Genomic DNA, 16,419 nt, shown 5'->3' with positions numbered 1-16,419 from the left:
TAAGCATCAATGGAATTTTGAGTAATGTTTGGAGTAACTGTTAAAAAGCATTTGAATACAGAAACCTCAGGAAGAAGTCCAATCTCACGTGGCTGACCTCAAGTCATTTCACTGTGAACATTAAAAGATGTTATGACCTTCATCTCATCTCCACATCTCCCCATCTCATCTCCACACTGTGATGCCTGGTTATCTATGGCAACGCTGTTAGAGGACTGTAGGAAAAAATAGTCTAAATATGTGAGGCTTTAACACCTTACGCAAACCTACACGGAAGGTTGAAAATACTCATGCTTGAAAATCACCACAAAGCGGCGCCACACAGTGGCTCAGTCGGTTAAGCATCTACTCCTGGTTTCGGTTCAGGTCATGATGTCCTGATTCATGAGTTCGAGCCCCGAGTCCAGCTCTGTGCTGACAGTGCAGAACCTGCTTGGGATTCTCTCTCTCCCTCTTTCTCTGCCCCTCCCTTGCTTGTGTGCTTTCTCTCTCTCTCTCTCTCTCAAAATTAATAAATAAACTTAAAAAAAAATGACCACACAGAAAAGTCTCAAACATTTGCGGTCTTATTCATTGACAGTAAGGTGTATATTCCATCAATGGATGAATAAAACATTCTTTGATAGTAAATCAAAATGTGAGCATGAAGCCTTCTCAAAATTAGCATTACATGTGATGGTGAGAAAGGATCATACATGATAAAATGCAATATGTTTCTATGTAATTAGTCTTGACATGATATAGACAAATACCACACTTCTAAGAACAAGATAAGTAGAATACTGAAGGGTAATAAAATGACACATGAATTCTGTCCTCCCTTCTTCTGCCAAAGCTTCTCTCATCGAGTGGACTTGCTCTGCCATGGGCTATACAAGCAAAATGAGATTGGGGTAAAAATGTCAGTCACTTGTAGCTTCACAGTTCTTAATTAAGCCTGTTTAATTCAGCGGCACCTTGAGGCGTTTTGGTCAAAGGCTAATTTCTTTTGTTCCCCAAAGAGCAGAGTTAGCTTCACCATCCTTAAAAATACATTAAAAATCAGGCTTTAGAAAACAGGCAATTTCTCTGAATTCCTCTATTTACCTGTTGGCTAGGCTGATAAAAATAGAAGAAGTACAATTCCAAATGGAAAGCAAAATATATCTAAATGCAACAGTGAAAATACACAAGATTTCTGGTGAGTTCAGATCTCTTGATTCTTGTCCCGGCAAGTAGCATCTCAATGAAGGAGATTTTTTGATTCACTGCCTGATTAAAAGAAAAAAAAATTTGGAAGTCATGGTTATTATAAATTATAAAATATTATGTAATTGATAATTAACATTTATAAAATGTACGTAATACTAACGACCCTCCTGAGTGAGAACAGCTTTAGGTCCATTTCACAGGTGAGAAAACAAATTAAGTAACTAGGCTTGAAGTCCCACAGCTAGTTTGGGGCCGAACTAAGAAAAATGGTTTCCTGACTCCAAACCCAATTTCCTTTCCATGATAATAGATTGTCAATCTTCCCAGTAATGGAACATGCCCACCTAGCATCCCAAGTCCCTGAGGAGTTGAATGGATATCTTCTGAGATGCTAAGCTTTTGGTCTCTGTGACAGAATAAGAAGCTGGGCAGGATTTCCAGAACTCCCTGCCGAGGGATCACATGTCAGGTTGAGCAGGCCTTGTTAAATGAGGCTGGCTGAAGAAATGAGTATTGTTCCTGATCTTAGAACCTCGCTTTTTTTTTTTCTTAAGGAAGTGATAGTTGATGGTGTCTGAGTTGATTATTCCCTTTATAATCTCTCTACAGGTTTAACTCCAGAAAAGACTCAGGGAAGGGGGTGGGCAGGATTAATATTTTCCATGTATTTTATCCTGGGTTTTTCCCCATTTATGATTTTTTCATTGTTCAGGGACTATTTTTCACTGAAACAAATACCATATTCAGTCGGACCAGTTGGGTTCCCTAACCCAACTCATGTAGGGTTCTATAAAACACAAAAATAATACATGGATTATAGCTTATTGAGACACCTTAAAAGAAATATCACCAAATGGTGTAGTATGTTCTTAAATATTATTAATTTTCAGACTACCTTGTAAATTACAACTATCAGCTCTTTACCAAGAATAAAAGAGACTTCTTAAAAATGAACTTTGGGGCGCCTGGGTGGTGCAGTCGGTTAAGCGTCCGACTTCAGCCAGGTCACGATCTCGCGGTCCGTGAGTTCGAGCCCCGCGTCGGGCTCTGGGCTGATGGCTCGGAGCCTGGAGCCTGTTTCCGATTCTGTGTCTCCCTCTCTCTCTGCCCCTACCCCGTTCATGCTCTGTCTCTCTCTGTCCCAAAAAAAATAAATAAACGTTGAAAAAAAAATTAAAAAAAAAAATGAACTTTTCTTACTCTCATCTTAGTTTGTATTAAACTCATCACTACCTAAGAGAAATTCATAGTTTTTAGCATAGACTGAAGCAGTCTTAAACTCCCAGATGACCACATAGCCACTTTTCTCATTAGTATATTCGTAGACACGAAACCCTAAGTTGTTTTTGTTCACTATGGTGGGTTTTTTTTTTTGTTTCTGAAATGGAGTCATTTGAAAAATGTGCAGTAAAAAAATAAATAAATAAAATAAATTTTAACAAATGAATTAAACGAAAATATAAAGTGAGTTGTGTTTTCTTGTACTATAGAACTTAGTGGCCCATCTTTCTCAACTCTGAAATAAAAATGAGAACATATTTGGGAACAAAGAATGAAAAAAAGGGTCTTACATGATATGGTTCAGAGTGGCTCCTCTACAGTCAGCTCCAGATTTTAATTTACAGGTCATGGCCTCACAGCAAGGATTGGAACATTTCTTTAAAGCACACAGACAGGGAAAGTTGGTTCAGCATTTCTTCCTACACACTAGGTTCATACAATTTTTAGTACAAGATGGCAAAGAAATTTCACTTTTTAAGCTAAATTACTCTGCTCTACAAATTACAGAGGAGATGACCAAGGAAATGTCATAGTAGAAAAACATGTTAAGTCCAATGAAAACCACTTCGTAAAGGACAAAAAGAGAATTCTCCAAGAATTACCACAAATAAATTTGGTCTAGCTGGTATTACGTGTAAGTTAATTTAAAACTTCAAGGGAGAATACTTCTCTACTACTCAAACTACTTGAAGGTAGGGGAAAAAATGTTAATTCTCAAGTTATTTTACTAAGCCTCCATAATTCTGGTAATGAGAGTTGGTAATGAATACTCACACACACACACGTACACACACACGTATGCACACCCAATTCTCATTTACGAATAGAAGTACAAAAGCTTGAATAAAATATTAGTAAAACACCAGTTTATTAATATAATAACTCTCCATTACAACGATGCTGGGTGTTTTTTTTTCACCAAAAGTACAAGGGTGCCTCAACTATACAGAATAAAGTAATATAATCCATCATATTAAGAGACTGAGGGTAGAAAAAAACTAATATTATTGTGATAGATGGCAAAGATTAGAAAATAAAGATAATTTAGAAAGAAAGAAAATCTATCTGATAAATAGCAAAAATATATCCAATAAAATAAACAGTAAGACATGGATTATTGATACTCTATATTTTTATGGAAATTCTGACATGCTATGAGAGAAAGAAAAGATATGAAAATGTAACAATAATTGGAAAGTATAAATCACATTTTCATCTCTTGTATGTAATAAAATATTTGACCTGGTAAAAAATAGAGAATCAACTCGAAAAACATTGGATGAGTCACTAAGATAGCTCTTTAAGATAATAAAATAACATTAAAAAAGTAATAAATCACCTAATATAAAAAAGTAAACATTACACATACTAATAGAAAAAAGAAAAATAGAAAATACTTGAGAATAAGCTTTCATAATAAAGTAAGAGCTACACGAAGAACTTTATATTTAACTGTCCCGAGAAACTCAAAACACAACTAGTCTAAAACAATAATACTGTGGAAGTGACAGTAGCCTTTGGAGTGAAATACGAATTTCATGCGTTTCAATCAGAATCCCAATTTTATTTGTGGGAAAACTGACAAAATACCAAGAATTATATGGAAGAATGAACACTGAGGAATGACTACACAAATCCCACCCCCCAAAATCAACACATTTGGGGCGCCTGGGTGTCTCTGTCAGTTAAGTGTCCAACTCTTGGTTTCAGCTCAGGTCATAATCTCACAGTTGGTGAGTTCGAGCCTACATCGGTCTCTGTGCTGACAGCATGGAACCTGCTTGGGATTCTCTCTCTCTCTCTCTCTCTCTCTCTCTCCCTTTCTCTTTGCCTCCCCCAGTTGTGCTCTCTGAGTCTCTCTCTGTCTCAAAATAAATAAATAAACTAAAAAGAAAAAGTAAACACACTCGCCACTGAAGGTATTAAAATACATTGCATAGTCACAGTCATTAAAATAGCAGGATGCTGTGATAATATTTAGACCAATGGATATTATGGTTATTTTTAAGATCTAGAAAAAGGCTTAAATATGTAGATCAAAACAGTGAAATAGCATATTAGATCATAGAAAATAGGACTATTCACTAAAAAATACTATATAAAGGTTATATACTACTTTTTGGGTAGGAAAACAGCTGTTGAAAAATTCAGTTGTTCATAAGCTTGACTTCCTAGTTGTATTCCACTCCTAAGGAAGAAAATCAACACAAAATGGAAATAATATAGGAGTTGGCTGATACACTTAAAGAATATTAGATCTTTCACATAATATAGACAGTGTTTTCTCTCTCTCTCTCATCTCTCTGTCTGTGTGCACTGACTATATGCCATGCACCTGCTGACATTAGAAGCACCTAAGACCATAAATGATTTCAATTGTCTTCTACCCAAGCAGGTTTACTGGAGTGTAAGCAAGGTGGGAATGAGATAAACTTAAAGCTAACTCATTATAAAGCACCACATTATTTGTAAAATTTCATTTCTCATTACAATTAAAAGAATATTTATAATATCCTTTACAAATGATTGTTACACCATGAAATGTTCTAATGTAATTCAACAGCTTAAAATGTCTACATTAATAGCAGAGGCATAGGGCGATTATGAACGTGTTTATGAATGGAACGTGGGATTTAATGTGGGATAGCTGGCAAATATTCTTTCAGAGACACTGATGCCCGACAGGGGTCAGATTTTTGTAAAGATTGGCAGAATTATAGTAATTATCTCAGACATTTTATATTAACAGCTAATTTTCTACAGGCTTATGCGATTTTCTCTCTCTCTTTTTTTTCCTTCCCTGTTTCATTTACTGCTTGGTTTATACACTGGCTTGTTGAGTGAAGGCCAGCTCTCTCTATGGAAAGAAGTTACGTCTAGATCTGTAATTGGTTTTGCTTAACAAATGATCAACTGTGACTTGAGGTGATTTAAGGATTTCTGACTAATATATCTAGGAAAGATTATAAATGACATGTTATAGTTAATGATTTACTTCTTTACATTGAGCTTTATATAATCATGTCATAAGTGTATCCTGGCTTTTGAAATGCCTTTCAAAATATGTCTAAAATCAGTATTAAAAACACAAGCACAGGGGCGCCTGGGTGGCTCAGTCAGTTAAACATCCGACTTCGGCTCAGGTCATGATCTCACAGTCTGTGGGTTCGAGCCCCGCATCGGGCTCTGTGCTGACAGCTCAGAACCTGGAGCCTGTTTCATATTCTGTGTCTCCCTCTCTCTCTCTGACCCACCCCTGTTCATGCTCTGTCTCTCTCTGTCTCAAAAATCAATAAACGTTAAAAAAATTTTTTTTAAATAAAAAATTAAAATAAAAAAATAAAATAAAAAAATAAAATTAAATTAAATTAAAATTAAAATTAAAAAAAAAAACAGCAGCCCACTTTTTTACTGTGATGCCAAGCTTATCTTTAGAAAGACTTTCCAAAAGAACATTTTTAAAGAAGGAAAAGAAAACAGCATAATTCTCATGTTGCAATAACTCTATAATAAATTTCAAACCGTGGATATTTTCCTACCTTAGGAGGGCCACAATCACAATCTTCTCCTACTTCCAGAAGTTGGTTCCCACACACTGGCTTTGTTATTATATTTTTAGGAATTGGTGCTTGTAGCAGGCACTTTGGTTTTTGAGATAAAATGTATTTCTCAAAATGTGCACGGCAGGATGTACTGAAGTCTTTTGGGAATTTTGAGCTGTAACCAGAAGAAAAGTCATGATATATATAGTGAGAAACTGATTTGTCTAACTATATCCCCGGGTTCAATGGAAATTCCAAATTCAGTATTTGTCTAGGACAGTACTATGTTATATGTGAAGGGCAAAAGGGCATAAATACTATGCTAGTTGGAAAATTGTTTTCCTAGACTGAGCTTGTAGAACTGGAAGAATTTAAATTCCTGTGTGGATTCCGTACTGTCCTAAATGGCAAGAGTGATGAATGAGCCAATTCTATGAACATATTTCTCTTCCTATTCATGACCACTTTTAAGAGCAAAGTATCTTTTTTTTCATTTTTCTATCCCAAGTCCTTGCAAATTTCCTGGCATTAGAAGGTAATTAATAATAACATAAAAATGGATGGAGTGATTAGTGATGGGGATATATAAGAATGTTGTCATCATCTTACTGACTTACTTACTTAGATGTCATCATCTTACTTAGATATTTTAAGAAAATATATTACTATTTAATAATAATAAGTAGGTACATCTTAATCCCCTTCATCTATGTTTCCCATCCCCCTCCCCTCCCCTCTCTGGCAACCACCAGTTTGTTCTCTGTATTTATGAATATATTTCTGGTTTTCTCTGTTAGTTTATTCATTTATTAGTTTGTTCATTAGTTTTGATTTTTAAATTCCATTTATAAGTAAAATAATATTATATTTGTCTTTTACTGTTTGATTTATTTCACTTAGCACAATACCCTCTAAATCCATCCATATTGACATGAATGGCAGGATTTCATTCTTCTTAATGTCTGAGTAACATTTCATTATATTGTATATATATATTTATGTATATGTATGTATATCCATTCACTTATTTTTTTAATGTTTTTAATTTTTTTAAATGTTTATTTATTTTTTAGACAGAAAGAGACAGAGCATGAACAGGGGAGGGTCAGAGAGAGAGAGGGAGACACAGAATCCGAAACAGGCTCCAGGCTCCGAGCTGTCAGCACAGAGCCTGACGCGGGGCTCGAACTCAGGAACCGCAAGATCATGACCTGAGCCGAAGCCGGACGCTTAACCGACTGAGCCACCCAGGCGCCCCATGCATTCACTTATTGATTGACATGTAGGTTGCTTCCATATCTTGGCCATTAAAAAGTCTTTTAAGTTAAAATAACATGGTTACCATACTCATAATCTCTAACTTGGCATATTTGGAAATCTGAAGTAATGAGCCCCGATAAGCTAGTAAAACCTGTGCATCAATAGGTTGGAGTGTGAATTAACGGGATTCACAGCCCTTAGTAAAAAAACAAAAAAAAACAAAAAACAAAAAAACAACAAAACAAACAAAAGCCCCCAAAACACAAGAATCCATTCACTATATTGACTGTATCTGAATTCTTTAAAATTTAAGAAATATATATATTTTTTTCTCAAGCATGACAAAGTCTCACCTCAGATATTGATTCATCACACAACTCCCTGAGGGACACTTGGTGTAATATGGAACATCAGGCATACCAAGGACATGACCTAATTCATGTGACATCACTCCTACAAGAGACACACTATTCTTTTTCTTAGCCTAGAAAGAAGCAAACAAACAAACAAACAAACAAACAAAAACCAAAAACATCTATTACTTACGATATTTAGTTATTTCCTAGCTAAAAAAAAATAGTTTGACAGATGAAAAATAATGAGTCATTAAGCTCTTTTCCCCGCCATTGGCTATCGTAAAATGTTGAACTGACATTTGAACTGGTTGGCCTCTGTAAATCCAACCACCTAGTCAGTGCTCAATAAATACTTGCTGAACTAATGAGGAGTTCTTGGTAAACCATGATTAAATTGAAGTAATTACATTCTTCATAGGAAGTACAATACTATGTTTTCAAAGCCCTCCAAGAACAATTGCCAGAATGGTTGGCATTGGTAATGCTTGGCCAAATGACACCAAAATGCACCTTGACTGACCTCTCTGGCCATTGATACTGAAGATGACTAATTTGAAGTTGGCTCAGGCCACAGAGGGCATCTTGGTTCCCTTTCTGTTCCAATTTCCTGTTTTTACTCCCTAATACCAACAAAAGAATGAATACTTCTGGGAGGGCCAGTCTAAGGAAATATTCTCTTGTATAATCTAAAGGAGCTTCAGTGTAATGATCTACCAGTAGGTTAATTTCTACTTTTATTTACTGACTCAGCAAATGTTCGTTGTGCTAATTCTGTAGAAGGCATTATTCTGGTCTATCATAGAGGATATGGAACCACAGGGAGCCTTACTATGAGTTTACCAACCTCAATAACGGCAACTGAAGATGGGGAGCACAAGGAATTCGTGGCTGCCATTCCTACATGTCGATTGGTGAAGTCAATTCCACTGTGTGAAAGTTACAGGCATATTGTCACAACGTAAGTCTTTGGAACCATTAGCTTTTGTCAGTTATGCTCTAGATTTCCTGTTTCTCTACCCTTTTCATATTCAGTAGGCCCCAGAAAGTCTTCTGCTATTCCATAGCATTGTAACGATCACAGATGGTTATCCCACATCCAGGAGTCCATTTTAGTGACCTGACATGGGTCTCCACATTCTTACAGGTGAACTCCTAATGGCAGAACTTCAGGTTCCCCGACAACGGCTTGGGGAGATAGCATTGAACAGAAATCTCTACCAAGAGCCGTTTGGGATAACTATCCACCCTACCTACCTACGCCTTGCCCTGGCCAGCACGTGCTCACCTGAGTAGCTGTGCATGATCGTGTATCTTCATTTTCTCCAGGTTGGAACGATGCCAATTCAGAAAGTTGTTAAAGGTGGTACCTGTGTTGGGTACCACCTTTATCTTATCAGCGTCAGACCAGATTTCCATACCCACCAATGCCACTTGAACATCTATTGTTTTATAGATCTGTGGGAAGAGCGTCTTTTTTTCATGAAAATGTTTACGGTTTCCCAAAACTGCTGATGTCAAGCCACTGTGACCCTCCCAACTCCTTCTTTGGCGAAAACTCCTTCTGTGGCGACTCCCCAGGCTTCTATGTGGAAATGCATGTTTACAGGGCAAATATCTTACCACATTGAGTAGGTTCATCACATCAAACAAAAAGCTTCTTATCAAAGTTAGATTCCCCTTATATATGTTGTACTGTAAAATACAAAATGCGAACACGATTAAAAAATAAAGTGGATGTGGCACAGAATTTAACATTTTAAGAAAAATTACAAATTTCAACATAAGTAAACGTGTATTCATTCATGTCTGACTTATATAACACTCTGTGTTTCAACAAATTCTTTCTAAATGTAAGAATTCTTTAGTGTTCAGTGGTTTTCATTTGTAAGGATGAAGAAATCAAATGAACGATTTCAATGTTTCTAACCAATTCAACAACATTAAAATTTGATTATAAAGCAGTATTTGCTAAGCTAGAATCACAGATTCTAGTACCTGTGTAAATATAAATATAATTTGTAAAATATATGTAGTTTTCTATCTGCTTTATGTTTACATAACGGAGTGAGAATTTAAAAAATATTTTAATAACCCATTCTTTAAATTTTTCATGATTATGGTTGATTTCTTGGAGCTATCTGGTATTGAGTATGCTTCCAATATCTGAATATACTGGCAGCAGGTGGATATTAAAGGGGGTGGGTAAGTGACAACCATCGCCCACAAGGCAGGTGGAAAAGACATGACATTCAGGTGGGCAGGGCCTGAGTTTTCAGCTAGAATAGCTTATGGCTTGTGTTCACTGGATAAGAAATCTTAATTTTTTTTAACGTTTATTTATTTTTGAGACAGAGAGAGACAGAGCATGAACAGGGGAGGGGCAGAGAGAGGGAGACACAGAATCTGAAACAGGCTCCAGGCTCTGAGCTGTCAGCACAGAGCCCGACGCGGGGCTCGAACTCACGGACTGTGAGATCATGACCTGAGCCGAAGCCGGACGCTTAACCGACCAAGCCACCCAGGTGCCCCGAGAAATCTTAACAGTTGACCTAACTGCCCCAGAAGCACCCATATTTTATACTCACGAAGGCATTATCCAGCACCAAAAAGAGATCAATGTATTTCTCAGCCTGAAGAAAGTCTTCTTGCTTTACAAAGAGTAAAATAACATCATTAATAACTATCTTTATCCTAAAGACTGGAAAAACTTACAATATTTTTTTTTTTGCCAGGGGGAAATTCCATCAAAGAATAAGTAAATGAATTATAGCCTTTACCTATAGCAGTAACTGTTGAACACAATGGTATATCATACATCATTGCTGAGACAGTGGAAGAAATGATGACATAGGAAAGCTACACTTACCTCCGGGCTATTGAGTGACCTAGAGGTTCGAATATGGCCTTGTTTCTTGCCAACACTTCTTACACCACAGGTGTGATTAGCCAGGTCAAGCTCTTCCTGGTTATATGTGATGACAGCATGTTCTTCTTGGTCTGTACTTTTCAGAGGCTTTATCATGTATCTTTGGTCATGATACGCGAAGTACCCTCTGTGAAACACAGAGAATCGTATTTCAAGATTCTCTGCCACACAAAGTCACAAAACTGACCAGAATGGAGTATACCTCTCCCTAAATCCTAAGCTCACGCACATAGTTTTCATTCATAGGCCTTCCAGCTAACTTTTGCTAATTTAAATTATAATCCATACTTGTCAATCGTCAAATGAGGGTTATATTATTTACTAGAAAATTCTAAACAAGAATTGCTCAGATGAAGCTATCCCAAAGGATTTGACATTCAGAGCATAAGTTCAGGGAATGTTTGTCCATAGTTCATTTATCCACTTAACAAATATTTCTTGAAAGCTCCTAGGAATATAATGGAAGATGGAGTAAAAGAGTATTGAGATACTAAGAACCCCAGAGAAGAGAAAAAATGATGAGCAAATCAGCCAGAGGAACAGGTTGGAACGAGGAGTAACTTAGAGAAGTTGTCTTTTTTGGTAAGAAAATCAATTCAGAAACATAAAGTGAATTCATATGATGGAATGTGACAAATACAACATAGATAGTCATCAAACATTACATCTATGAATGCAGATGTGATATGGGAGGAGGCTTGTGATATGGGTGATATGTGATATGGGTGATATGTGATATTTGGTGATATGGGAAGAGGCTTGTGAGATCACATGATGAAAATATATGTCTATATGCACAAAGGCTGCAAGCATGACAAATAGTTAATGATAGTGTCATTTATAAGCACAATTTTGCAGTGGTTATTATTTTTTTTGTTGGTGCTTTTTCTTACTTCTCAAATTTTTCCAAACTGGCAAGAATTATCTTTGCAAACAGAAATATCACACACACAAGTGCACGTGCGCACACATACACTCTCAAAATTACGTTCAGCATAATTTTTAACCGATTATAAAATGATTCCAAGAGTGATACCTGACTCTTCATTTTAATAGTGTTTTACCCCTGCAGGAGATTTTACCAAGATAGGAAGACATGATTTCCAGGAAGACTCAGTTCTGTGCCATTAGAATGGTGCTTGCTGTTTAATATTTTTGCAAATGGCTCTCACCTCAACCCATCACAAAGACTAATGCTGGCAACAGAATCCTTTTCATTGAGGATGTGTCCTTTATAGTAGCAATGCTCCTAAAGTTGGAAACGAGAAATATACACATTTTTTTTAAACTGTAAGAATAAATGTATCACAGTTGGGGTGAAAGCTGTTATTTTGAATATGTAGGAAAATTCTTCACTTAGTGGCAGTGGCCAGACCAGTTCCCAGACACAAAAACAGTGAGAACTTCAGAGATTTTATGAACTGCTCCACTACTCACCCTGGAAACTCCATCTTTGACAGCAATGTTCTCTTTCTGGCACTCATGGCACAAAAGAAAAGTCCAGGGAGTATGAACCTAAGTGGGCTCATGGTGAACTTGGACACTGCATTTTGAACACTGGCGAGTCTCCCTGGGATCGACGATGCTCCCAGAGAGCTCTCAAGTTGGAGGACCAACTTTTGAGAATTTGGCTTCCCTGTGCTGAGTCCCTAAGACACTGTGTGTCACATGTGTATAAAATGAGGAAAGCATTTTTCTAGATACCAGGCTCCTCAAGAAGCCACACTACCACTCCCGAGCCCCTCATAATTGCTGGTCCAACTCATCATTTTAATTTGTGTGCTAGTGGAATCCTAGAGATTCAGACATGGTTCATGCTCCATATGAGCAAAGTAGGGGGTCCCTTATGTAGAACGATCCAACAAAGCCATTGAAGAAACTCTTGTTCAAAATAAACTGGTCTCAGGGTCTGAAATTCCATATATGTTTTTCTTGCATTTGGAAGAAATCTTGTCATCATAACATTTTCTTGTAGAGGATTTGGAAAAAGTACCAAATTAATATGCCATCAGCCATTCACATTTGAGCCTGAATTAATTTAAATATTAGCAAAAATCAAGATATCCTTGAAATGAGAGTTTTGATGTGAGAAGGGAACAAAGAGCCATTTTATTACAGAAGTTTTGTCTTTTTATAGAGACATGTTTTGGGTGCCCAAGGAGAGCGGCTCTGAGAAACTCATTTAACTTCTTAATACTCCATGATTGAGTCTTTCTGTGTTCTCTTCCTGCCCTTTCCTTGGCATTGATTTTGTATGTTTGACCTCTAGGCCTTGGCATTATCTATAGCATGGTGGTTTAACGAGGTGTTATATGAATTAAATAATTGATGTCCCATTACTGACCTCAGGATATATGCATAGATTGTTCAAAAATAATAAATGGCTACATGACTTTTCAAGAAGCTACTGGGGAAGATATTTCTAACTTTTTGATAAGATGGTCTAAGGGAAAGTGGACTGGTAGTTGCTTCTACAAATATAATACTTGAAAGCCTCCTACTGTATCCTTACCTTTCTAAAAAGCTGACTATGATTTTTTCATTTGTTCTCTCATCGGTCATAGATGAGCACCTTTGTTCCTAGTCCTTCGATTTCTTTTTTATTTGCCCTTGCATCTATGCATCGTACAACATAAGTAGTAGATCCCAGAAAAAGTCCCAGAAAGCATTCAGAACCTACCATGTTCTGAGGGCTTGTAGTGATTTTCTCCCCTCCGGGTGAGTAATACGTTTCGGTGTAGTCTGGCCCCAAGAGATGTCTGCAAAGTTCAAAAAGTTGCATGATACACGTAAGGTGGTAATAAGGGCTAATGTTCTTGAAATGCATTGCAGCACAAAAAGAATGATTATGTCTATGATGAGAAAGAACATTCTGACCCACTGATTCTTTTCTAACATTGGAACTCTGCTGCTGAAGCCAACCAAAGCCTTAGTTATACCCACTAGATCCAAGGGAAGAAATACCCCCAGATACTTTTCAGCTGCAAATTCTCTATCCTCAACTGCGTTATTTTTAGATTCTTTACAGCAAAGACACAGTCACCACAGGGTCTCTGAAGGGTGTTGGGTCACAAATATGCATAAAAGACCATTGTATTCAGGGAGAAGTTTACTGACAGTTGTAGAACTTGGTAGAGCCCCATCCCCTGGGATCTATCTCAGGGCTGTGTGTCCTGAATGACTCCTACATATGTTCTTTTTTTTTAGAGAGAGAAGGAGCGCCAGAGGCGGAGAGTGGCAGAGGAAGAGAGACAGAAAATCTCAAGCAGGCTTCACGCTCAGCTCATAGCCCGATGCAAGGCTTGATCCCATGACGCTGGGATCATGACCCGAGCTGAAATCAAGAATTGGACACTCAACTGACTGAGCCACCTAGACGCCCCACATATGTTCTTATAAAAGTAATGGGAGGTCACGTCAAAGATTTGAGTTTATCTGGGTAGAAAAGATTTTCAGTAAATCAGGGGAAGTATGAAGGAAGAAAGGCATTATCTGTGTTCTTCCCTTTCTTTATACTTTGCATGTAATTTCCTCAGAAAGTATCAACCTTCTTAGATAACATTAGCACAGCCTAATAACATCTAAAACCCAATACACTTCATGCCTTCTATCTCAAATCACACGAAATAGAGTCTCAAGAAGGTGTATTTTTCCACATTCTCTTAATATAATCTATTGGTTAGACTCAGGAAGTACAACTTACTTGCTCTTTTGTAGGTGAAGAACAACTTCTTCTCCATTTAATGTAATCTGATACTGAAGTTCAGGTTCATATCTGTCCTAAAAATATTTAATAACAAAATGATATCAATTTATATTTCTGATATCAATTATGTGTCTGATATAAAAATGATATCAATTTATATTATATTATAATAAATGATACATGTGGTATCCATAGAAGAATAATTACAAATGCATATAGGATAAAATAATTCTTTTATCTATACAAAATATATAAAACAAAACATAAATTGAACATTTTTTTAAAATTTTTTTTAACGTTTATTTATTTTTGAGACAGAGACAGGCAGAGCATGAACAGGGGAGGGGCAGAGAGAGAGGGAGACACAGACTCTGAAACGGGCTCCAGGCTCTGAGCTGTCAGCACAGAGCCCGACACGGGGCTCGAACTCACGGATCATGAGATCGTGCCCTGAGCTGAAGTCGGACACTTAACCGACTGAGCCACCCAGGCGCCCCTAAATTGTACATTAAGATGGAATAACAAAAAGTCCAGTAGCGCAGTAATGGTGATAAGTAATAGACTTATTCAACATAGGCAATAATATTCAATATTATTATTATTCAATAATATTCAATAATATTCACAGGTTAAACTAGTTCTAAGATGTAAGATAAGGATTTATTATTTACCTTACTATACACTATACTGTCCTATGTATCCTAATTGATCACTAATGGTATAATAATAAGGTAATATTTTTATTATTTAAAAATTTTTTTTACATTTATTTCTTTTTCTGAGAGACAGAGAGAGACAGAGCACGAGCAGGGGAGGTGCAGAGAGAGAGGGAGGCACAGAATCGGAAGCAGGCTCCAGGCTCTGAGCTGTCAGCACAGAGCCTGACGCGGGGCTGGAACTCATGAACCATGAGCCGAAGTCGGTCGCATAACCAACTGAGCCACCCAGGAGCCCCTATTTTTATTATTTTAAAACCAAACCAAATATACTAAAGAAAACCAAGTAAAAACCTACTAAGAATTAAATAAAGTAAAAAATATTTTAAAAGTAAAAGTTACAAATATTTGCAACAACGTAATAGTCGAAGAGTCAATGTCTTTAATTAATTAAAAAAAATTTTTTAGTTAATTAATTTATTTTTAAGAGAGAAAGAGAGTAAGAGAGAGAATGAGTGGGGGAGGGTCAGAGAGAGAGAGGGAGAGACAGAATCCCAAGCAGGCTCTGCACTGCCCTCATGGGGCCCCATACAGGGTTGGAACTCATGAACTGTGAGATCATAACCTGAGCCAAAACCAAGAGTCTGATGCTTAACCGACTGAGGCACCCAGGCGCCCATCTTTAATAAATTTTGTAAATCATGCTACTTAATGGGATAATGTTGAGTTCTCCATTACAGACAAGATGACCATGGAAAAGGCAATTCAGTGGGACAGGAGGTGAGGGTAGGGGGAATACATAGGTTTGGTGAACTTGGTAAGAAACACCTTCTAGAAATGACTGCCTTCCTATGCTCTCCCCCTATCCTCCAAATTTGGAGAGATGTCCAAACAGCTTTGTTCTTTCTGAGCAAGTGAAACAGTTAACTGCCTTCTTACGGCTTAACTGTAAAAGCATTCTGAGAAATCCTGCATTCTTTCCTGGACAAAGGGGACCTGTGGATATGGGCTTCAAAAGTCAACTATTAGACATCGCTTCCATGGGTGAAGAGGCTCTTAACTGGTTCTTTGTAAAATCCCATAGTCATTCACACTGCTTACCTCTTTGCCATTCTCTGTCTGGTTGTTTTGTATCTCCCTTTTGTGTAAAATGTGTAGTTTTTTAGGGCGAACTACTTCATAGAGCTCTAATTCAGGTGTTTGCTTTATGGCCATTGCTAGAAAGAGAGAGAGGTAATATTGATATAACACATTTAAAGTCTTTGGTATTGTTTTGGTTTGGGTTGGTTGGTTTTGTTGAAATGGTATGGAAGACCGAATTCCCGTCCAGAAAGTAAACCTTAGGAGAAACAAGTTACGCCTTCCTCCTTCTCCTTATCACCTTGGATAACAAAGAATTTTTCTTTTGCTCTATCTACCTATTCTGGAAAGATATGGCAATGCGTTGGATGATCTCTCAATATGTGGGAGATTATGGAAGCCAGGAATCCTTCCCTGTAGT

General features: G+C 37.1%; 1 protein-coding gene across 1 annotated transcript; it reads right to left on the bottom strand.

Moving 5' to 3' along the window:
• Positions 1 to 566: 566 nt before the first annotated feature.
• On the bottom strand, positions 567 to 16,133 carry ADAMDEC1 (ADAM like decysin 1). The gene is made up of 13 exons (XM_047092322.1): positions 16,020 to 16,133; positions 14,260 to 14,336; positions 13,237 to 13,315; positions 11,729 to 11,805; positions 10,497 to 10,683; positions 10,216 to 10,278; positions 9,251 to 9,322; positions 8,916 to 9,085; positions 8,475 to 8,556; positions 7,628 to 7,758; positions 6,012 to 6,189; positions 2,763 to 2,848; positions 567 to 1,251 (listed from the first exon to the last, which is right to left on the bottom strand). The coding sequence occupies exons 1-13, from the start codon at positions 16,131 to 16,133 to the stop codon at positions 1,245 to 1,247; spliced, it is 1,323 nt and encodes a 440-aa protein (XP_046948278.1). The 3' UTR covers positions 567 to 1,244.
• Between the last annotated feature and the right edge of the window lie 286 nt (positions 16,134 to 16,419).

The sequence above is a fragment of the Lynx rufus genome, unplaced genomic scaffold (genome assembly GCF_022079265.1).
Source record: "Lynx rufus isolate CCGP_SWC_20201006 ecotype Redwood Valley unplaced genomic scaffold, mLynRuf1.p SCAF_3, whole genome shotgun sequence".
Lineage (NCBI taxonomy): Eukaryota > Metazoa > Chordata > Mammalia > Carnivora > Felidae > Lynx > Lynx rufus.
The sequence above is the reverse complement of the archived record's forward strand: the minus strand, read 5'-3'. Positions and strand labels throughout refer to the sequence as shown.